Below are 25,068 nucleotides of genomic sequence, written 5' to 3'. Positions count from 1 at the left end.
ATTACAAATGCACGCTGTCAACAAAAAAAAGAAAGGGATGCCTTATATGGTTCTGCCTTTCCTCCTTCCTGGGTTCTCCACCTGTTCTGTAGTTTTAGGTGTTTGTTGTTTGAAAAAATAAATATCCTTGCTTTAAGAATAGAGTTTTTTCTATGCCCTAAACATGAAAGAAAAGTAATCACATTCCTTCTCCACTCCTCTCCTCTAAATGACAACATTTAATGCTAGGTAAAATAGAAACATTGAGTATGATAAACTTGGAGAGAAATTAATTCTCCGGTCATACTTGTAGGTCATGGACTGTCCCTAGAGCCTTAGATAGATTTTGGGGGGAAACTTTTTCATATTGTACATTCAGACATTACCAAGAAAAGGCAATTTTCTTCATGCCTCCAGAAATCCTCTCCAGAACACGACCTTTGACCTGACATAATCTTTTAGTGTGTCCTTCCAATGTTTTGGCTACCCAAGGAATGCGCCAGGCTGAAGATCAAAAGAACTCTGGTGGCTTGCACTTGGCCGCTGTGTTGTGCCTCTGCTGGAATTAACACTGATGTCTTCATCATTGGAGCGAGCTCAGGAATAGTGACCAGTCACTGACGATATGAGGAAATGGCAAGGTTAGCATAAACACGGTGTGAAGCCATGCTCTCTGCTCCCCACTGAGTACCAGCGGCTGCCCTCCCTTGCAGAAATGTTGTGCATTAAGAGGAACCAGGTCTCACAGATCCATAGGACGTTATTTGGGGTTAGTAATTAAGACCCACAGCATCAAGTTACAGGATACACATAACGAAACGGTCACTGTAGTAGAACAAATCAGCGATATTCGTCATCACACATCACACATGGCTATTGGCTTTGGAAAGAAAAAGGACTGCACAGTCTCATGCATAGAATTTTGAGAACAAGAAAAGAGAGAGCTAGGCCAGGCATCAGTGGTTAACAGGTAAAAAGTCTGCAAGATAGTATTTGAAAATTTTAACTCGGTTGACACTCCTAGAAAATGAGGCAAGGTAGGCAGCTACTAAACTAGAGAAAGCCTGGCCTGAAGTTAGAGGATGTTACATTTTCTATTGTCCCTGACAGCACACCAGAGTACCAACGGTGATAGGTTTGTGAAGGGCACAGATGAATTCTACACGCAGCCAGGCTCTTAGGTAGTTGACTCTACTGGTAAATAACACATTTGCCAAAGGACTCCCAAAAGGCTGTGTGCACAGTAAGTTTCCAGACACGCTTGGTTGCACACTCACCGGTTACATCTGTCTTCCAGAGTGATCCCTTCCTTTAAGCGGAGCCCCTTGCTAATTTCTGAGAGCAGTTGCTCCTATTTTAAGACCTGCTGACTTGCCGCCCATCGTAAATAAAGGTGACACACCTGGCCCACCACCAGAGAACATGACCCAGCCTTTTCTGATCTTTCCTGCTCTTCTCAAGCTGCCATTCCTGTGCCCCAAGTCTCAGCAGATCATTAGGAAGATCAAAGCCAGCTGGTATAAACCCACGACGTCTCCAAGTCCTTCTATACCAGTGGTTCTCTGAATGACCCCTACCCCCAGGGGTCACATATCAGATATCCTGCATATCGGGTATTTACATTAAGATTCATGAAAGTATCAAATTCCATGAAAGTAGCAACAGAAGTAATTATATGGTCAGCAGTTACCACAACACGAGGAACTTTATTAAAGGGTCACAGCACTAGGAAGGTTGACACCAGTGTTCTATACGATGAAAGATCTCCCCTCTCTCTCCTAGAAGAGGCGACCCTCCTCCCTCTTCTTTCCTCAGAGCTCACTACCTCCTAACACCTAGTAGCCTCATTCAGCAAGTTCATTTTCATACTCATCCATTCTGTTGCCTCCTTCTGTCAATAAACATTTAAGCCATCTCTGTATTTTAAAATAATTCTTTATCTTTGATACCACCAGGGCCATCTTACCATCTTTCCCTGACCTCTGTCTTCTGTAAGTGTCGAGGAGCACAGCTTCCACGCTAACAGGACAACATGCTATACTGTCACTGTGTCCTTTAATCAAGTCACTTAAAACACCAGCTGCTCTCGGTGTAGAAGCCCATAATCCTATGCCCTGCCCCTGTCCTCCTTCTGATTTCATAGTGTGCTGGCACTTAGCTCCTTGTCTGAAGGAAACAAGGCCAATGATATCGTTAATAATTTTATAACAGGGGATAAAAATAGGCACGACAGAAGTGGGGGATGACAAGGAGAAGAGCATGGGGTCATATTTTATTTGGATGTTGAGTGCAAGAAGACTAGAAAACATAGGAAAATAGGAGCTAAGATAAGTTTGGAAATTGTTTGCTAGTTTGGTCCGACACTGTAGAGCTGGGTCTAGTTCTGGAGCTGTTACTGCACAGGACCAGAGAGGTTCATCACCCACTTCCCCAAGAGATCCTGCGTATACATCTAGTCCCACCACGTCTTCACTGTCAGGAAGCTGAAGCATAGATGGGCTCAGAGAGGAGACACGGCAGCATCTACAGCACCTGAGATACAGACACTTCTAGAAAGAAGCAGCCACCCAAATTCCTTCACCTAGTGATGCTTCAGCTGCGAACATTTACTCCCAAGTTGAAAAGGAGAGCTTAAGCTACAAACTAAGGTTTAGCTGAAGTTTAGATAACCATCACAGAAGCCACGGCTGGTCAAAACAAAGGAAGTAACTTACCACAGGCTGCCTGGTCCCAGTGGATACACCTACAACAGGACCTCATACTGAACACTTAGGGGATACTGGGGAAGAGGGAGTGGAAAGACTGTAAGAGCCAGGTGATCAGACTGCGTCTCCTAAACTAGACAGAGAAGCCATATCCATGATACCTTAGCAATATGGCTGCCTAAACAAGACCTGAACGGTGGCAATATCAATGGACATGCTAATGTAGAAGGAGAAAATTCCATAGAATTTTCCATAGCACCCCTACACAAAGAACTCTGAGCACTTAATGAATGCTAAAGGAGTAAGAATTAGTCTTACTAAATAGTTATCTAACTAGACCAATAGTTATCTAACTAGACCAATAGTTATCTAACCCCAAGTGATCAGCCCTGAAACAATTTAAGCACAAACAATACTAAACAGACTTGGCAGGCCGCATTTGTATATTTATGTCTATAAATGTAAGAGGAAAGGCTACTGCTAGTTTGAGAGTGACTGATGGAGTACACGAGAGGGCGTAGAACACTGGTTCTCAAGCATCCTAATGCTACAGCCCTTGAATACAGTTCCTCATGTTGTGCTGACCCCAACCACAACATTATTTCATTGCCACTCCAAGACTGTAAATTTTGCTACTCTGATGACTTTTACTAGAAATATTTGATATGCGGGAAAGCTGATAGGCAAGTCCCAAAGGAGTCAGGACCCACACGTTGAGAATTACTGGAGTAAGGAAGGGGAGAAATTATGTAATTATATTTTAATGTTTCGAAGTTGTAAAATATTAAAGTACTTTGCACGCAGAGGTGACTCAGTGGTTAAGTATGTTTGCTGCTCTTGTAGAGGACCAGAATTGGATTCCCAGCATCCATGGAGTTCACAATCACCTGGAACTCCAGCCCAGGGAATCTGACTCCCTCTTCTGGACTCCATGAGCACCTAGACAGACACGCACATTTGCAAACACATGTGTAAATACTAAATACATCTTTTTAAAATTTCAATATGCATTGCTTCTTCTTGTGGTGACCCGAGAAGACTAAAAGTCCAAATTCCATTCTCATAAACGTGGATTTTCTGAATGGTAAGAGAGATCCTAAAGGGCTCAGAATGCTAAAGGGAAAGATTTCCTAACTGAAGATGCTGGGACGATCTTTGTTTTGGTCACCTGGGAAAGCAGGCAGTGGTCAACTGCAGACAAAAATACTCACTCACATCTGAGAGTCAGCATTCACCCTCTCTCAGCCTCGGTGACTTTCGTGAAACATCTCTGCAGCTCCTCAGAAGGTAGTCCCCACAGCAAAGGACAGGGCAAATTACAGAACACAACTGGTGTCCAGGTCGCATTGCCTGTCGCCTCTCAGAGCACTGGTCCGTAGCCGAGATGAGGCCATAAAGAGAGGTGCATTATCTCAGCTCCCTGGATACAATACAAGTTTGAAATAGAAAGAACCATGCGCACAAAGTTCATTAAGCCCATGATACAGGTTAAGTTTCCCCAGCAGCCAGTTCTGCCTGAGGCGAGTGCTAGACATGTAGTCATTTACAGGCAGGAATAATAGAGACTCACACAGTCCTCTCTGTGTAACATGTGTGGAAACCTTATGGAATCATTAACGCTCCCTTCCTGCTGAAATGGTCAGATAAATATAACCCTAAGAAAGTCATTGCTTAATCTTGATGACTCAAATGGGAGCTGCGGGCCACCACCATAAAGCACTGGCTTTCTTCTTTGTAACACAGTTCATTATCCATTCAGGAGAACACTGACCACACTTATTTCTTCCATGATTATTTTGTATACATCTTAACCACTATGGAACCGTGTATTAGAATCAACTAACAGGAATAATAATGATTATAAGTTTTCTTATATTTGTATATTGGTTTTCTAAATCTGGGGATATCACTGAGCATGAAAATCCTTTCTGTGTTTTAGGAGGCCATTAGAAACACTGCTCATTACTAATCAGAAACAGAGAAACTAACTAACATTTATTGCAGCTCGGGAATTTATGACTCCCAGTTATCTATCAATGAAGCAAAGCTTTTGTTTTTAGTAAGTTAACTATTTCATCCCCTTTGAATTTTTCCCCATGAGGAATTATGAATTCTTTGTTCACTTTTCACACTGTCGAAAGATTCTATGATTATTCCTTATATGATAGCCACAAAAGTCTGTCTCCAGGCACATGGGAATATTCTCTTTTTTCTTCTCACTTATAGAAGTTTTTGGCACCATACTTTTCACTGTAATTTTTTCCCAGAAAACTGAGCTCTATATTATGACTGTAATAAATTACTCCTTTAGGAGTTCTGAGATGAACGGTGGAATGACATATGATTTAAAATAAAGAAATAAAGTTCACCCTGTTCACAGCGCTTACTTTTCTAAAATTCCACTCAGAAGCATTGAGGCTGTACTAGTTCCAGGCTTCCAGCTAACGTTTTACCAAATCCTGAAACTTTGATGACACAGAATCCTGCATGAATTTTTCAGACCAATTACATGTTAAATACCCAGACAGTAAACCGCTCCTTAAAACACAGTTGGGAGCAAGTCAAAAGCTGAAGTTTCCCCAGCCAATATGTTGGCTTAACAAGGCTGATGAGAGTTAGCTTTGCACCGTGCAAGCCCCAGTGTCTATAGAAAGACGGTACCTACAGACAGAGAGCTGCATGCACAGCTGTTCTCTGCAGCTTTTGCTCTCAGGTAAATCCTGCAATCTGCATCTAAGAGACCAGAACCATCACCTCTCACCTCCTATCTTCCAGCTAACTTTGTGTTCAGAAAACAGTCAAGATGTAGAGTCTTGCTGGGAGAAGAGGAGGAGGAGAAGGGGGAGGGAGAGGAGGAGGAGGGGAGGAGGGAGAGGAGGAAGAGGGGAGGAGGAGGGAGGGAGAGAAGGAGGAGGGCAAGAAGGGGGAGGAGGGGGAGGAGGAGGAGGGGGAAGAATGTATGCAACTATTAGCCTAGCACTTGCCCAGCGTTCATGGTCACCTAGGATTAATGCCTAGCCCCTCATAAACTCAGCTAGATGGTGTCCTTGGGAGGTGAAGGAAGGATAATCAGAAACTCAGTGCCATCCTTGGCTACACGGTGAGTTCTAGGATAACCTAGGCTATGTGAGACTTTGCCTCAAAAGAAAAAAAAGAAAGAATGAAAATAACTGAACTCCCAGAAATAGGACAAAAAGCTTTCATTGAGATGCCAATCAAGGCAAAATAAATGACATTTCTCATTTAATAAGCCCCAAACAGATCATTAAGAATCTTTGATCTCTATTTCTCTGAAGAGCAAGCATTAAGTAGGCCAAAATAGGCACTCAGGCATTGTGAGTATTAATATCACAAAAATCCAATCATTCTATGAAAGGGTATTTTTGTAAAATGAAAAACTCCCCAGACCTAATTAAAATATAACTTCCCTTCAACATTTTTATTGGTTTTCTGTCACAAATAGCACAATATATATTATCCCTAGTCTTGTCCCATATATCGTGGTTTCATATTTCTGGCATGTTGTCTGTATACTTTGATATTATAAGCACTGAAGATAGACTTTGAAAGTTACATTTACTCACATTGCATGTTGTCCAACTAATGGCTTTACTATTGACACAAAGAAAAAAACATTGTAAACAAAGAAGTGGGTGTGTTCATAGAATGTTTTATGTGCTCAGTGTATGACTTACTCAAAAAAGAAACTTTTCAACTGCTTCAAGGACCAATTATTCACTCCTAGGAGTGACTTCTTAGCTGTGCCAGTACATGTCTGTCGTCATAAGATATTTCTTTTGTTTATATGATAAGAGCTTAGTGCATGGAGAGCAATCGTTTCCATATTGCTTTGTGGTATTTTCTTTTGTTTCGATCTTTGCTGCCACAGAGTAAATGACCCCAAGGGACATTAGTAAACTTTTATTTATATGTATATGTGCGTGTCATGTATGTGTGGGTACCCACGTATGCTGGTAGAAGATGTTGCACCCCCTAATGCTGGAGTTGCAGGTAGTTGTGAACCATCTGTTATGGGTTATGGCGTTACAGATGGTTGTGAGCTGAGCTGGCTTCTGGGTAGTAACTCAGGTCTGTCCCCTACAAAAATAGCATGTTTTCTACACCACTGAGCCATCTCTCCAGCCACTCCCCCCACTGGGGCATTTCTTTGGGCAGAAACCTTACTACGTTTATACAGATGACCTAGTTATAGATTCTTTCGTGGTTAAAGGTATTTCATGCAAAATACCAGCCTCCTCAGCAAAGTCAGCCTCTCTCCACTGAGGTAACAGCTGAGTCGTCCCCAGGCCTCCATTTTATGACAAGCGTGTTGGAGATCATATGGTCTTTCTATGAATTCTTACATGACTTTTGATGCCAATAATTTTAAAAAAGAAATCATCATCTATTGATCAGTTTACCTCCTTCGATGGTATTTCACTCTCTACTGTTAACCAGACACACACACACACACACACACACACACACACACACACACTTTAATTAAAAGTACTACCTAGGGAGAGGGAACAGAACTCAGCATAAGTTACAAGTGTCCTGTGCTATGTCCACGTGGGTTTGAACCTGTGAAAGTCAGCCGGCACAATAGAACGTTCAGATACTGCTAGTCTTTAAAGGACTAAAACACTACAGAAGAAGCCACAGTGTCAGATCTGGGCAGAGTTCAGAGGCAGAGTTCTCTAGAAGAAAAACCAAGCCTTTGACTTTACTCCTTTTTTTTTTTTTTTTTTTTTGAGGTTGGGGACCAAACCCAGGGCCTTGCCCTTGGTTGGCAACCGCTCTGCCACTGAGCTAAATCCCCAACCCAAGCCTTTGACTTTAAAGGAGTGTAGCTGCACTTGGTTGGAAGAGGCAGGGATATCTGGTAGGTGACAACCAGGATCCCAGAACAGCTGTTGTCTAATGCAGACCCTGGAGCTCAGCTTGGAGAGCTACAAGGATATAGGCAAGAAGGAAGCAACAGTCGGGAGGCACATAGCAAAAGAGGCGGGGCCCAGTGACATCAGCAGGCAGGGATGAGCAACCTGAGGCAGATTCGTAGCATCTGCCTTTTGAAACTGAAGATGTCGAGACTTACAGACAAGTGATTTAAACAGACACACTGACCAGACTTGGCTTTGAATAAAACAGTCGTCTCAGAGATGCCACACAGTGAGTTTTGACAACTGCTTAACTGTAATGATCAAATCACGGCCACAGCATTCAAGTTCAGGAAATAAGGAGCTAATTAAAACCCCACGGGGAGTTTAAGACAAGCCAAAATGACAATCGTATACCTTGAAAGTTCTCCAGGACACGTTCTTTTTTTAATCGAGGGCCACAGACTCCCAAGTTCTTTCATTAAAACAAGCTATCCTTCCTTTTACATTGCATGCCAAGGACAATAACATATTTTCCACAGGAAAATGCCAGCTCCTCCCTGGGCACGCTGGAAGATAACTGACATTATCAAAACCGGAACTGATACGCCCCGGGTTGGGTTTCGAACAGACTGCCTCAGAGCATTGTAACTGACACCATGTGCTTTACGCAGCCCCTAAACACAACTTGACAAGATCCATTTCCAATCTGTTCCAGATTGTCCCCTGTATTTTATGGCTACGGACTGAATCGCAGACTAATGGGCACAGGCAGGAAGAAAAAGTAGCAATTTAAAATACAAGGTTCGGTTAATCCGAGATATTAAAGATGCCCAGGTCTCTGAAAATATCAGTGCAGGAAAAAAAAATCTGCCGTTCTGGGTTTCCCTCATCTCCAGCTACATTTTTTTTTTTTTTAAATCTGCTTGGAAAGCCATCGTCCCTGCTTGTCTTGTAAATTTCGGTGTGTCCCGCTCAAACTGAAGCATCCCCTTTACGAAGCAGCGTCGACTGGGTTCCCTCGAGCCAACGCTGTCTGGAGCAATCTTCGTTAAGGCGTTCAGTTCTGTGCAGCGCTCGTGTGTTTACATATCTGTTTTCTCTGCTAGAACTCCGTGAGGGCTGGGGCTGTGGTTGGCTCATGTAGATGTTAAACAAATGTCTGTCCAGGGAGTCGATAGGAAAAAAAAAAAAAAAACCCAAACGGGTGAATGTCATAAACTATCAACTTCCGTAGCCAGTTGACTGTCCTCCCGTGACTTCATGGGGGAACCGAAAACACGTGACAGATGGACCCCAATGGAAGAGATATTGTCCTTCTCGATAGTCAATCTGGAAGAAAAAAAAAATCACTGTCTACCATGGATTAAACTCAAATCTTCACTTAATCACTAATTTTCGATAAAGAAATTACATGAATGGTACAGTGTGAACTGGGAAGGTGCTCTGAGGCTTTAAGGCTTAGTTTTTTTGTTTCTTTTCCAGAAGAGGGGAATCTGGCCTGAACTATTCATAGTCTTGCCTGGTCTCACTCTTGACCAACTGTAAGCATTTTGAGTGCAGCTGTCTGTGTTTAGAGAGGCCATCTGCAGGCATCAAGAGTCTTCCCTGATGAGGTTTTAATTGGTCTGTAAGTGTTTCCCAAACACAGCCTTTGTTTTTTAGTACAGCATGCTCTGCTTTGCCTGGTTTTGTTTTTCAGTCTGTGGAACACGAGTTTGAAGTCAGATAAAACTGTAGTTCAGATTCTAATTGTTTGCTATGTGACTTCAGAAAAGCAAACTTTGAGAGCTCCGGTTTCCTCATCTGGTAAGCAGAGATGGTAATGTCTGCTGGAAACAGCTGGAAAGATTCAGTGCAAGTACCTACCAAAGGGCTTTGTGTAAGCTTGGTTTGTTATAAATGGAGTTTCCTCCCTCTCTCTCTCTCTCTGACAGCCTTCCTGGAAGAGAAAAAGTTCACAAAAGTTTGGCCCTTAAGATTGGGGCTGCCTTGGCTCTTCCTTAGACAATGTCCTCCCATGGTTGTCCCCCACCCCGCTAGGTTATTTTTAATTATGTGTATATGTGTCTGTGTGGGAATGTAACATGTGAGAGCAAGCCTGTGAAGTCTAGATACATAGCAGACATAGGTATATCACACAGACATATCATACACAGACATATCACACACAGACATATCGCACAGACATATCACACACAGACATAACACCCAGACATATCACACACAGACATATCACACCAGACATATCACACACAGACATATCACAGACATATCATACACACACATATCACACACACATATCACACACACATATCACAGACATATCATACACAGACATATCACACACAGACATATCCTACAGAGACATATCACATAGACATACCACACAGAAATATCATGCAGAGACATATTATACCATACATATCACACAGACATAGCACAGACATATCATACCAGACATATCACACACATATATCACACACATATCATACACAGACATATCACACAGAGACATATCACACCAGACATATCACACACATATATCACACACATATCATACAGAGACATATTACACCAGTCATATCACACCAGACATATAACACAGACATATCACACACACATATCACAGACATATCATACACAGACATATCACACACAGACATATCATACACAGACACATCACACACAGACATATCCTACAGAGACATATCACATAGACATACCACACAGAAATATCATGCAGAGACATATTATACCATACATATCACACAGACTTATCACACAGAGATATATTAAACCAGACATATCACACAGAGACATATTACACCAGACCTATCATACAGATATATCAGACACAGACATATCACACAGATGTATCACACACAGATATATCATACAGAGACATATCACATAGACATACCACACAGACATTTCACACACAGGCATATCACACAGAAGCATATCCCCCAAACAAATGATTTAAAATTTAAAAACAAACTTCCACAGATGGATTTAAAAGCTGCTTTCATAGAGGTTAGAACATTCTTCTTCTGTGAGTGTACTCTTGTCTTCTAGAAAACTTTCCAAACAGTACTGGACTAACATTTTCATTGTAAAGGTTGATTTTCGACTTATAGGACGTTACCAGAGTCTCTTTACTCAGCTCCCTCTAACATTTACACAGTGCAGTTATCAATGCTGAGAAGTTAGCCAGTGGTGTGGGTTTGTTTTGTAACATGGGGTGCTTTGGGAGGCATGGGGAGGGAGTAGTTGCAGGATCTAATCAAGAATTTCATGTTGCTTTTAGTTATCATGTTTCTTATCTTCCCTTATCTGTGACTATTCCACTTTTGTCCTCTGTGACCTTGACATTTGATTAATGAAGGTCAGTTATTTCATAGAATGTGTCCAAGTTTGGAATTAGATGGTGGTTTCTGCAGATGAAGTGACACAATTGGGACAGGAGTCATGGGCTGACTGGCATGATAGTGTATGTTGGTACACCCAGCATTCAGGAAGACCAACAACCAAACGCCTGGGCCACACAGAGCAGCACTGTGACTCTCAAAGGAAAACCAAGGTGTACTGGAAACCTGTTTCTCTTGGTCACTCAATGAAGACAGTGGCTACTGGGTTTTCCACCATACATTATATTCTCTCTGTGTGATACTGCACAAATGACCTTCAGATGGCTCCTAGACCAATACTGATTCACATGCATACAACCATACGTAGAGAACTCTGCCTGTCATAGTTATAATTATGTTTCATATGTATTTAGGGTTTTATGTGCATGTAAGTTTGTTCGTGCGGGTGCAAGTGCCAAGTTCCAAGCAATTGTGAGCTGCCTGACACGGGTGCTGCGAACCAAATCCAGGAGCTGTGGGAACCAAACAGATCTCTGGAAGAGCAGCATGTATTTTTAACTGCTGATCCGTCTCTTCAGACCTCAATATTTAAGTTTTTAAGTATTAGCATATTTTTAATGTAAAGATGAAGATAAGCCTTTTGATATCACAATGTCTGTCTTCATAGTTTGGATATTTAGTTTTGAAAGAATTAACATTTTTCCTAGACCAAAAAAAAATCATTTAATTCCTAACATCTTTCGAGTTTAACTCAAAATGAGTGGATGAACCTCATGTCAATCAATGAGAAAACTTTGAAAAATTATTTAGTACTAAACCACTACTACTAGCATTTCAGTAGAAAGTAAAACTTCCGCGTTTAAGATGTGTAATATATTTTTGGTTGTGAGCCTATCTTTTAATGGCTGGTCCTGCCAAGGTTGGACCCACAGTGTAGGGGAATGTCTGGGGGAGGGGAAGGGGGTGGATGGGGAGGGAAACACCCTTATAGAAGAAAGGGAGGGGGATGGGACAGGGGGCTTATGTCCAGGAAACTGGGAAACGGAATAACATTTGAAATGTAAATAAAAAAATATCCAATTAAAAAAAGGAAAAAAAAAGATGTGTAATATAACAAAATGATTCTCTTTCAGTACAAAATATTCTACTTGGCATATATGTACTTAGAATAAACAGTGAAAAACAAGCTTCAGCTCTATGCTAAGGAGTTAGTGCGGTGATTGGCCATGGTCAGATGCCATGTGTTTATGGTTATGCAAAGGAACTTCTCTAGTGAGCGCACACTACCAGGACACCTAGTGTCTGAGGTCCGTGCGGTGGGCTCTGTTCCAGAAATGAGTTGCATTCCACATTAGATAAAACACCATTCAGTGTGGCAAGTGTCTGTTACTGCACCTTGAAAAATAAATTCACCCCCAGTGTAGGGGATTGTTGGGGGGGGTGGTAAGGGGGGCGGATGGGGAGGGGAACACCCTTATAGAGGGGGAGGGGGAGGGGTTAGTGGGCTGATAGACAGGAAACTGGAAAAGGGAATAACGTTTAAAATGTAAATGAGAAATACCCAATTTAATAAAAATGGAAAAATATAAAAATTAAAAAAATTTTAAAAAAGAAAAATAAATTCAGTCTATCATTTCACAAAACGTTTGAGAACGAACCATGTGCTGCATATTTGCATATTGTCCCTAATATGTGGGTCACTCAGTGCCTACAATTTGGATTGTGTATTTTTAACAAAACTAAACTTCAGATAAACTGACCTCAAAACTGGCGTGAGCACTGTTTGCTTTGGTGTGTGTGTGTGTGTGTGTGTGTGTGTGTGTGTGTGTGTGTGATATTATTTGTGAGTGACTACTATGATGTACATGTGGAGATCAGTAGACATCTTTTGAGAGTTGGCCTGTTGCATTTCTTTTATGCAAGTGAACTAGGGTAGCTGACCCATGCATTTTTGGAAAGTTTTCTTGTCTCTGCCTCCCTTTTCTCATAAAATAGCTAGGGTTATGGATGTACAATACTATGAGTGGCTTTTTGTGGGGGTTCTAGGGATGTAACTCAGGTTTTCGGTTTTGCACAAGTACATTTAATCACTGAGTATCCCCCTGCCTTTTTGACTCATGTTTTTAATGCACTAATTATAGTTTGTCTTCATATCAATATTTATTTGACATTACATGTAGCAAAAAGTAAATTCCAGTTCCTTAACTGTTATGTGGGAGAATGTTACTGACATCAATTCTTTACAGTGCAATTTAACCCAAAACTAAAATTCCAGGCCTTTTTGTGAACTTCAGCATCATTTAAACCTATTCAGAGGCCTGAATGAATTTTTATAAGGCATTAGCTTACATGTTTCTTTTTATTGTAAGCTCCTAGCCATGGCCATGGAAGTACTAAGTAGAAAGTCAGCCTCAGAAAAAGAATAATGCAACAATGAACATGTATCATCAACAATAACACAATAATAATAAAATGTAGTCATTTCTTTATGCCAGGCACTGTTCTAAGTCTAAGATTTCTGAGAAATTTTCTGGCTCTGTTTCCCCCTGACTGTAGACACTGTGACCTATAGTCAAAAAAAGATAAGTTATGTGTCAAGATTCCTCCAAACTTATACTAACCACAAAGAAAACTCCCTTTCAGTCAAGAAAAGGACCAAAGTCACAGTGGCCCATTGTCCACAGTGCTTATTCAGTGGCAGAATTTACAAAGACTTCACATTTGAACACTGAAGGAACTCTAGTCAGATCAGTTTATACCGATCTTCAGAGAAAGCGCTTGGAATACTGTCCTTTGGGGAAAGATTTACCTTAATTACTATCCTGATGTAGAACATATTTGGCAATATGGTCTAGCTAGAGGACAGCACAACTTTTATCTAAGCAATACTAGAAGTCGGGTTTATTTTAGAGGTCAAGCAAAGGTTTGTAAGACAGCCTCGGGGTGTCAAGGTAATCTACCTCCCTAAAACGTTTCACGGGCTTTTCTTCTTGTTGTCTTAGTGGGTTCCATATAAATATGCTAATGACGTTAAGTAGCACTGCCTCTGTCTAGGTCAACAGATATCTTGAGAAGATGCTTGTATTTTGTTTCCTGGTATCTTCTCTCAAAAGTTCTTTGAGGTATTGGTTAGTTATGGAGCCGTACTAACAGTCAATGGATCCTAGTGTATGCTTTAGTCCAATATGTACTGCGTGTTCGTGCTTGCATCATAAGAGTCTCTAAGGGCAGTGTGGAAGAGTTGATTTTGCTCAGTCAATGTGGTCTATGATAAACTCAGTAGGACATGGTGGCTGGCAGCTGGATTGAGGCCCCCTCAGTCTTTGGTAGGCATCCCAACATCCTTCTGCTTCCAGACCCACTCAAACAGAATGGAAGAATTCAGCACTGCGCTGGGACTTAAGGCAAATCTAATCTTGCTCATGGATGTTTAAGGGTGGGTGGGTGGGGAAGCACCCTCATAGAGGGAGAGGGAGGGGTGATGTGATGAAGGGTTTGAGATGTAAATACATACAATAAACCAATAAAAAAATCTATAAATAAATAAATAAAAAGTTTAAAGGGCTTCAAGTTTAAAGTCCTATATGTCTTAAGACCACTGATTATGTGTGTGTGTGTGTGTGCGTGCGTGCATGCGTGCACGTGTGCGAGCACACATGCATACATGCACACGAGTGCATTGTGTATGTGTAAGTTGGTATATGTGTATTTTCCCCTGATAAATACAGATGGAAAATATACAAATGGTCCAAAGCTAATGTAACTGCATGATTTCTTAGCCAACTCCGTTGGTGCCCCTGGACGGAATGTGCCCTACTACAGCCACATCTTTTTTTTATTGAATATTATTTTATTTACATTTCAAATGTTATTCACTTTTCCTGTTCTCCCTCCACAAACCCTTCATCCCATCCCCACTTTCCCTGCTTCTAGGAGGGTGCTCCCCCACCTCCCCATCCACTCCCTCCCACCTCCCCACCCTGACATTCCCCTACACTGGGGCACCAAGCCTTCACAGGACCAAAAGCCTCTTCTCCCATTGGTGCCCAACAAAGCCATCCTCTGCTACATATGAGACTGGAGCCATGGGTCTCTCCATGTGTACTTTCTGGTTGGTGGTTTAGTCCCTGGTAGCTTGGGAGGGGGTGGGGGGGTCTGGTTGGTTGATATTGTTGTTCTTCCTATGGGTTGCAAACCCCTTCAGCTCCTTCAGTCCTTTAACTCCCCCATTGGAGACCCCATTCTCAGTCCAATGGTTGGCTGCAAGCATTCGCCTCTCAGGAGATAGCTATATCAGGGTCAACATGTACTTCTTGGCATCCGCAATAGTGTCTGGGTTTAATGACTGTATATGGGCTGGATCCCCGGGTTGGGCAGTCTTTGGATGGCTTTTCCTTCAGTCTCTGCTCCACACTTAGTCTCCGGTCTCCTCCTGTGAGTATTTTGAAGACTACAATCTGGCCTGCCTGTGCACTGGACAACTTACTAGTGTCAAAGTCCAAGCTAAAATACTTACAACAGCAAGTGTGCCTAATCACTGTCTCCTGGGCAGAGACGGTTACTCTTCAGTGTATGGAAAGCATCTATTATGTTTATTCTTACCATTCCTGGTAAGCACACATTCCCCTCAAGTTGTCTTTAGAAACATCTCTGTGGCCCTCAGGCTATTTCCAGTCATTGCTCTTTAAGCTTTAATCTACAAAGAACAGGTTTGCTCTTTGGAAAGGGAAGTAACCTTTCCTTGATGTTGTTGTGTTGTTATTGTTTTGACTTTTTCCAAACAGATCCAGATCCTTCCAAGTGCAAGAGAGTGCAAAGCAGCACGTGCAGTCCTAGCTCTGCACCACTTTGTTTGAGAATCAAAAGGGGCCGAGAGCTTTCAGAACATCCAAACATATAAATGCAGTTTTCCTTCTCACTTGTCTTTATATCTATCCTTCTGGGGTCCAGCTGGAACCCAAACCAAAAGTGCTAAGCAGCCACAATAAAGGCTGCTTTCCTTGGGATTTCTAGATCCCCGGAAGTGGCGAGTATTAGTCATTTGCAAGCCCCAGATCCCCAGATTCTCAAATCCAAACTCTATAAAGCCCAGAGACACGTGTGTGTTTCTCAATCAAGACTATATGCTTTTCCAGAGCTTTCAGAACCACAGTGCCCCATCTCAGCTGATTTGAGGTCTAAGTTGGAAATAAAATCTCATATTAGCGTAGAGATGTGGAATGCATGAGAAATATGGAGTATTCCAAATATTGATGTCAGATTAATCTGTTTAGTGGAAAATAATGAATTCATCTGCTTGTAATCTGTTTCAGTTTCCCTTCCTCCTGAGGTCTTTGGAGACTAACTTAAAACATTTTTAATATGATATTTTGGCCACATTCTCTGTTGATACTTGCTTAGGGAAGAAACATGGTCTTGCATTCTGTGATGGTCCTTCTCTGTATGCATTCAAATGTTCTATTAGAGGGACAGGTCTTACGGAGGTAACTATATCTACAATGAATTCATGCCCATGTCATGTTCTAGAGATAGAAGTTCACAGCCCTCTTCCCTACTTTCTGGCTCTTAAATTCTTTCTGTTCCGTGATCTTCCCTAAGCCTTAGGAGGGGATTTGACACAGATGTACCATTTACAGCTGACTATATTCAATTGTCACTTATGGTCATCCTTCCGACCAGTTATGAGCTTCTGCAACTTGGCAATATATGAATTTAGCAAGACATCAGTAATAGGCTCTCCCCTAGGCCCTCCTCCTGAGCCATGGGCTTTGGGATAAGATAGTTTTACTATGAATAAATGTTACTCTCTGGGGCAGGCCTCACATACAAGCCCAAAGTGGTTTGTTACCCATCATGCCACTGCACCAATGGGCACATCTTGTCTGACAGCCTGGATTTATAGCATGCCAGATTCTCTGTAAGACTTGCTTATTTTTATTTCTCATTTGTCTTTGTTCCAGTGGCCCATTAACTGGAATTAGTATGTGCCCTTAAGCGAATCTCTTTATTTTTATTGATTCCATACATTGACATTATTTTCAATTGGGACCCATGTTTAAAATGATTATCACATGCCCATGATCATGTTGAATAATCACAGTGTTGTGGCTCGCATCATAAATTATTGTACACCAAATGCAGCCCGTGTTTAGCTGAATCTTGACCAACCAAATTCCAACTGGAGCTGAGGTTGGCGCTGGGGCTGGGGCTGGGGCAAAGAAAAGTAGCAAAAGTACTGGATTGTTCCCTGAAGGCCTCAACTCAGGGGACAGACATAATGTCTTGCTCTATCTTTAGGGACATCATCAAGACTCTGCAGTGAGGTAGCTGAGTTTTGAAGTGAGGCAGACTTGAGTTTAAATCCTGCCTCGCATAGCATAGCTCTTTTCTTATCTCTAAACTAATGAACTGCCACAAGAAAAAAAGACTATAAGATTTGTAAGTCACCTAATGTGACGGTTGGTGTGCAGAAGCAGCTCGGTGGTTTCAGTTAGCACCATTGTGATGATTCTGCTTCAGTTTTATACCAGAGGACATGAGGTTTTTTTGTTGGGATTTAATTTTTCATGAGGAAGGCATCTTAGAACACCAACCAGCAACTGAATATTCAACACAGTATTCACAGAGCAAAAGAGTTACTCAGTATATTTTGACTACGTATGCTTTGTAATATCTCTTCTCACATTTGCCAATATGGAACTTCTATAACAATAAAACCCCACAAATCCTAAACGCATAAATGGCCTAATTCACCTGAGTATTGTACCAAGTCACACTTATTAATGGTGTAGTTTTTCTTAATAAGCATCTTAAACCTGAGCGACATTCAACTCAGGACATAGGAACTTATTTTTCGATATGTGTTTAGGAAGACCACCTTCTTGTCAAGAGAAAATAAAGGCTTCAACATGAAAATTGTACACTGATTTTCACCAAAGAAACTAGCAAATCTCAAAACCAAAGTACTTCTTTTTTTTTTTTAAGTATCATACAGGGCACCAAGAAAGTTTCTCAGATGATTATGGTGGATTTTTTTTCAGGAAAAGTAAAAAAAAATCACTTTATTTATGTCAGGCTCTATCATTTTTTCTAGTGATTTAAGCTATATTCACCAACAAAATGTAAGTGTTTTACTTAGTACCATTTAATTTTTGTTGTTTTCTACAATTTAGGGGTCAACTTTTAGGACCTGTCCTAAACAAAAGAAATGCAAGTTCTTAAGGAAAAGTTCTTAGAAGCCCTGAGGACGAAATAGCATCAGTTAAACGTTGTTTCCTCCCCCTCACTATTGGAAGACAATAACACAACTGTGGCTCTGAGCTCCCAGGTGCACAAGCCTGGGTCCCTCATGGTGCATTGATGCCTTCCCAGTATCCACTCACGTATCTGTTGAGTTCCTAGTGACGTGCAATAAAGACAAAAGCAGTACACATAGACGTCGGGCTTTCTGTCCTCACAGGGAAAGGCTGATACAGAAAGCAGCCATAGGACCGTAAGAAAAGAGTAAGGCCACACACTCCCAACGTTAGAGCATAAGAAGGAGCCAGCTCCAGGAGAGGCAGAAACAGGAGACAGGTGTGGAGTATGAGGAGCAGTTAAGCAAGTGATGGAGCAGACAGCTGCGTGTGTGAAGGCACAGAGAGACTAGAGAAAGGTGCCCTGGACCAACCAGTGAGCTGGGCCACGTAGAGTACATGCGGTACAGTCTAGAGAACAGAACTAATTAGGATTTGCATCTGGGGAAGATATTTGGCAACAATGCAGGAAATGGATGCGTGTGCCAGCAATAGGTCCGACAAGAGCACTCCATGAAGAGGTCAAAGCAATTCCTGTGGTAAATGAATATAGTATGAATATAATGCCCAGGACGGTGGAGTCAAGAGAAAAAAGAATGAAGTCAGAGGTACATATCGTGAGTAAAGGTGTGGGGATTCCTTGGAGGCTAGGGAAAATGAAGAGACACTGATAACAGGTCTGACCGAGAAACGGAGACCCGTGCGAGCTCCTGAGGAGTTGAGTGGGTATGAGACAGAGTAAGGTCAGACGTGGCTGTTTTGTGTGTAACACCGATCTGACTAATAATCACTTAAGCAAGGGCTCTTTGCCTCTTACACATCAAAGCACCCAGCAGCAGAGGCTGCGGATCAAGGAAGTCTGAATTATATCATCACTGTGCTGGGCTTTCCCTCATCTCGCATAATACTTGTTCAAGCTAACACACACCCTGCCCCGAAAGGCAGGAAGCCACAAAAGACAGAGCAAAGACCAAACTCTGGAAGCCACTGAGATGACTCCGTGGGTAAGGCTCTCAGGACTGAGGACCTGAGTTCAAGCCTGGAGACCGATTGAATGAAAAAAACAATTCCTTCAAGTTGTCACCCCATACGTGTCCTATGGCATGCACATCCACATGCTGCCCCCAAATAAATAAACTCACATTTAAAATCATTAGAAACCTTTTTTACGAGGAAGGAGACATTTTACACCAGAAAGCACAGGCTTCTCAGCAATTCAGCTCAGAAGAAAGGTCACTCCCTTCTGTAAGAGAGACAAGGTGGGATTAACTCTCTCTTCCAGAGGGGAAAGTGAGAAAAAGTGGAATTCAAATAAACTGTAACCCAACTGTGGAATCTGCCAGTGTTATTTGTTCTATGACTTTTCTTTTGTTGTGAAATTGGCAGGAGAGCAGCCACGGTGTCCTCTACACCCTTCCTGCTCCAAGGTCCCTCGTGATCGCTAGGAGGCTGTGCCGTCTTTAGTCTCAGATTTGCCTCTCAAGTGGAAGGAGAGACAGACAGACACGGGGAAGGTTTCAGTGGAACATAAATCTTTCCCAGAAATCCACACCTAAATTCATGTACAGTTCTTGGATCTATGCTTAGAAATAGATTTGTTTTAAACATGGAGCACAGAGCTACATAGAACAACAAAACAAGAGGAAGGGAAAGGGGAAGGAAAGAAGTGTGGCTCCCGTGCAGGCGCCGAAGGCCACGGTCTGCCACGGAACTTGAGCTCATGTGATACAAGTGTTTCTTCTCCCCTCTCTCTGCCCTTCACTGTTGTTTTTAACTTTGTAATTATATTTATATACAGAAAACCTAGTGTACATTTAACCCAGTTTAGTGACAAGTTCTTTAGCCTTTGCCTTTTCCAGCTTGGCAATGCAAGCCACAGACTTAGGACCCAGGATGTTGCCTCCCCAGTGGCGGCAGATCTCGTCACATCTGTCATTATGATTGGTCCTAACAGCTTCCACCAGCTTAGCCAGAGCACCCTTGTCTTCCGAGTTAACCTGTGTGAAGGCAACAGTGGTGCACGTCTTCCTGTGGACCAGGCACCCCAGCCTGGCCTTCCCCTTGATGATGCAGCAGGGCACTCCCACCTTTCGACAAAGGGCAGGCAGGAAAACCAGAAGCTCAATGGGGTCTACATCATGGGCAATCACCACCAGCTGAGCCTTCTTTTTCTCCACCAAGGTGGTAACTGTGTTGATCCCTGCGCAGAGGACAGGTGGTCTTTTAGTTGGGATGTCCCTTTTGCCAGCAGCTTTCTTCTCAGCTCGGGCCAGCAGCCTCTGCTTCTTCTCTTGCTTTGTCTCTGACCTGTACTTGTGGGCGAGCTTAAGCAGCCGAGTCACTGTTTGCCTGTCCAGGGCCTGGGGGAACTGGTTAATGGCAGGAGGTACCGTGAGCCACTCACAGAGGATGTCTCTTTGCTGCTGCAGCCTGATGTAGCGGGGCCACTTGAACAGTGTTAGATCTCTTTGGGCTGGATGTCCTGCCCAATGCTGAAGTTCTTGGGCCTTTCCTCAAAGGATTGACCACCTTTGTGGCCTTTTGTTTCTTGATACTGTGGGGCCGGGGCCACCTTCTTCCCCTTGGGCATCTTGTTCTGCTGGAGGAGAGAGAAAGAAGAGGGAATTGAGGAAACCAGAGAGACTTGATATCCCAGCAAGTTCATGAGATGGGAAATTCCTAAGTTCAGTGAGTTATTTCCAATGTGTCTCTCCATTCTCTTATTCCAAAAAGTATTCACACAGTATATCCAACAATGGACGGAGATGAGCACCCTTTTCTCACACCCACTGACTTCATACTTCTTTCATCCTTAACGGTCATTTGTCACAGAAACTCTCTCTCTCTCTCTCCCTCCCTCCCTCCTTCCCTCCCTCTCACTCTCCTTCTCCCTCTCTCTTTCCTTCCCCCTCCCTCTCTTTCTCCCTGTCTCTCTCCCTCCCTCCCTCCTACCGTGTGTGTGTGTGTGTGTGTGTGTGTGTGTGTGCACGCGCAGATGTGCATGCGTGAGATGCCGAAGACCAACCTCAGGAGCCAACCATATTTCTGAGGCATGGTTTTTACTGGCCTGGAACCTATCAAGTAGGCTAGGCTGGCCGGCCAGTGAGTGCTGGGCCTCTGCTTTGCACACTACTGTTCAGGTTTCTTACCGTGCGATCTGCTCATGATGACGACAGCTATTTCTTTTTTCATTTTCATGCAGGATTGCGATTTATTGATTCACCCAGAAGAAACCTGTGGATTGCAGCCTATTTCTGCAGACTACATTGAAGCCATTTCACAGCCTGAAATACAGAGTTGTCAATCTGGGGACACTAAAGGTGATTACATGGGTATCCTTTCTCGAAAATAAGTCCCTTGGTCCATGAGGACATGCTTAATTGGCCCTTGTTTTGAACAAGGACCTAACCGCACAAGACATATTACAAGTGTAAATGCATTGTTTTGATATTTGAAACATTTGAATAAGCAAACCCTTTGCTTCATTGCTAACCCATTGCCTTTAAGAAATGGCAGATCAGAGGTCGCTTCTGCCAGGAGCCTTCCTTTAGCCTCTAACTCATTCCCTAACTCTGTATTTTTCTTGTATCACAGTCTCTACAATTGAGTTAATATGTGAGTCATTGTCTAGTGTCATTCTTCACAAGACCATGGTTAAATGAGGGCAGGAAGTTGGCCTTTTCACTTTAGTTTTTATTGTGTGTGTGTGTGTGTGTGTGTGTGTGTGTGTGCACGCTCTTGCATGAGTGTGTGTCCATGCACAAGCATTTGTATGCAAGGCGAGCATGGAAGGTCAGAGACAGCTTGCACGAGTCAGTTCTTTCTTTCCGTCATGTGAGTCTCTGAGAGTAAGTTCAGGTCATCAGGCCCAGAAACAAGCACCCTCACCCACTGTGCTGTCTTGCCAGTTCCAGACATACATACATACATACATACATACATACATACTCCATTCATAATTCACACATGGCAGGCAGAAAATAAATACGCAGTTTTAAAGAATTTATTTTCATTATAGGGGAAGTACTGGAAATAACCACAAGTATCCCTCATATTTTGATCATTCCTACAAATAGGGACATGAGGATTGCAGGCTTCGGCATTAACTCTCACATGAGTCATGAACAGACGCTCGGTGAGACACTACTTTCTAAGCTCTCATCCCCTCAGGCTTCCTGAAGCAGGCAGAGTGCAGTCAAGCAGAGCTGGTACTGAGAATGTACTCAAAGTAATTAAGGCTCAGAGCATGTGTTCGTCAACGGTCCTGGTTACCACTCCATCCTGACCCCATGACTCCCCTCCTCAGAAAGGCCTGAGAAGGCACACACAGCTGCACTAGCCTTACCGTGAACTTCACACGGCTGCTGCAACGGGAAATGTGTTTCCCAAATGGGCAGGGCAAATTGCAATTTGGCACGCAGCTAGCAAATGTGGGCATGTCCCATTCTCGAACATATGTTCTAAATAATAAACTCCAGTCAGGGAGGGACTCGCCTGTTAAGGAGGGTCAGGTGCCGTGATCTGTGTCTCCCTGCCGAAGGAGACAGACCCAGCCTTCAAAGGAGATACCTATGTGTCCAGTTCGGTATTGTTTTAATCAGACGACAATTTATGACAATCGTAAAACAACTTAATTCTATTCTTTGTACCACAACCGAGTCAAAGCTCTTCCCCTCTAAGTTCATGACACTGTTTCTGCTCAGGAGACAGCAGTTTGTCCTGGCCTGTGAAATACCCCGTCACATCAGCCGGGCTCTGAATCATCTCCGTCAATTGCGTGGACTTGATTTGGTGCATTAGACCCCTTTAGAGAAGGCCCCACATCTTATATCACAGAATTTCAAGATTCCCCCTCCTGTCTTTTCCCTACCTCTCAACCTCCTTGCCTCTCTGTGCTGAGAATCCTGCTTTGAGATGTCCAGCTCTCCTCCCATCTGTTCTGTCGCCTCCATGGGTCCGTCCTGTCATTTCCTATCTTTTTCTCTAGCCATACCCTTTTCTCTAGCCGGCCTCTTTCCACCACATTCCCAGTGTAGCAATCAAGAAAGGAATCTTCATAGTGCTATCTCCTTCCCTTCCGAGTGGATACTTACTTGGATCTGTCTGAGACCAGTGGTCTCCCAGAATGGCGTGATAAACACCAGGAAGAGAACAGAACAGAACAGAACAGGGCAGCCCTGGGGATGAAGACAATAAAGATGAAAATATATGTGCAACCGCTTCGGGTCTCACCATTTTTATTCCCATGTTTTATGATATGGACGCGATATATAAACATGGAGAATCTGCATATCTTACAGTGTGCATGTACTAAGACGTCAAGGGTGCATGAGCCACATGTTTTTGCTGATGGCTTCCTTTGATTAGACATCTCGAGAACATAAATTGTTTATATTAATCTTCCGATGCCTAATAGACAATTTTTAAAAAGGTTTACCAAACTAAACGAAGATTTAAACCTTGTCCCTTCCACAGAACTCTATAAAACAATCGGGAGGCTACACACACACACGCACGCACGCACGCACGCACGCACGCACGCACGCACGCATGCGCACAGTTCAGGAAATATTTCCAGAGATGATTCCATCCTCGTAACAGGACTTTTTCATCTCAAGGGGGAACCTGTCCTGGTAGATGATGCTGGAGGGAAATCTCCTGAGCAGTTGTGTGTTTATTCCAACATCTCCCCCAGAAAGCTATTTTAATGGTGTGCTACAGTTTGACAATACTGGATCCATTCTTCTTACCTGTAATATACCAATGCCAAACTGCCTTTTTTTAAAATACACTAGCTTAGATAGTTTTGAATCACTGTCATTTCTATTCTTCAAATGCTTAATAAAGTAAAAGTAATTCTTCTAATTTGGAGAAAGGAACTATACAGCAACAATAATGAAATAAGAACTTTAAAAACCTCCTCAAATCATAATATATATAAAAAATGAAAAGATTTCTCTATAACTTACTCTTGTGAGAAAATGTGAAAAACACTTGCACTTCTAATATTTATAATGTATGTTTTTATTCACTAAAATTAAACCTTTATTTTATGAGCTTATATAGCAATAATTAGTATTAGTATGTACATGATTTTATTTCCACCGTGGTCCTAAATGACAGAACAGTGTTTCCTCCATGATACCCGCCAATATGATTCACTCAGGTGGCATTTGCCATAGAGCTCAAACCATAAAGAAAATTCCTTTTTCTAAAGGACAGTTGTGCTCCTCAGAATGTCATTCCTTAAAATGCCTGTCAGACTTAATTTCAGAAGTTGCAGCTTTGAGTCACTCTGTGTTTAAATATATAATGTAGGATTTGTGGTTTATGCCCCTCCTTTTTTGACAATTTTAAAGGGCTGGTGTCACTTAAAATGTCAAGAACCCCAATCCTACAGATGTTATACAGATGGCCACTTCAACTCACAGTAAATAAAAGGCATTGCTAACTGACTCAGAAATAGAGAAAGTTATGGCTGCATAAATATATAGCAGCCTGTGACATAGGGGCCAACTTTGCAGATACCAAATGAAGCCTTTTTTATGTATGTAAAACTTAGTGCCCCAAAACTAATTGCATCCATATTTGAGTGCTTGTTACAGATGACCACTTTTTCTTCATAATGGAAGTAACCACAGAGGGTCTCAGTTTGAGTAAAGTTAGGCATCAGCAAGGTTGAAGGAACTAAGAAAGTTCTGGATGCATGATGCATTTAGATATACAAAGATCAGATTAATGGATGGATGGATCGATGGGTGGGTGGGTGCAGGCACGGATGGATGGATGGATGCAGGCATGGATGGATGGATGGATGGATGGATGGATGGATGGATGG

The 25,068-nt window shown here is 42.4% G+C and overlaps 1 protein-coding gene across 1 annotated transcript in view; it reads left to right on the top strand.

Moving 5' to 3' along the window:
• The window catches only part of Cped1 (cadherin like and PC-esterase domain containing 1), a 269,733-nt gene that overhangs the window by 200,611 nt on the left and 44,054 nt on the right, over nucleotides 1–25,068 (top strand). The window contains exon 16 of the mRNA XM_032905260.1: nucleotides 21,433–21,550. Coding sequence (XP_032761151.1) covers nucleotides 21,433–21,550 — 118 coding nt within the window. The remainder of the gene's footprint in view (nucleotides 1–21,432; nucleotides 21,551–25,068) is intronic.

The sequence above is a fragment of the Rattus rattus genome, chromosome 6, assembly GCF_011064425.1.
Source record: "Rattus rattus isolate New Zealand chromosome 6, Rrattus_CSIRO_v1, whole genome shotgun sequence".
NCBI lineage: Eukaryota > Metazoa > Chordata > Mammalia > Rodentia > Muridae > Rattus > Rattus rattus.
This window is presented reverse-complemented; position numbering and strand designations above follow the sequence as displayed.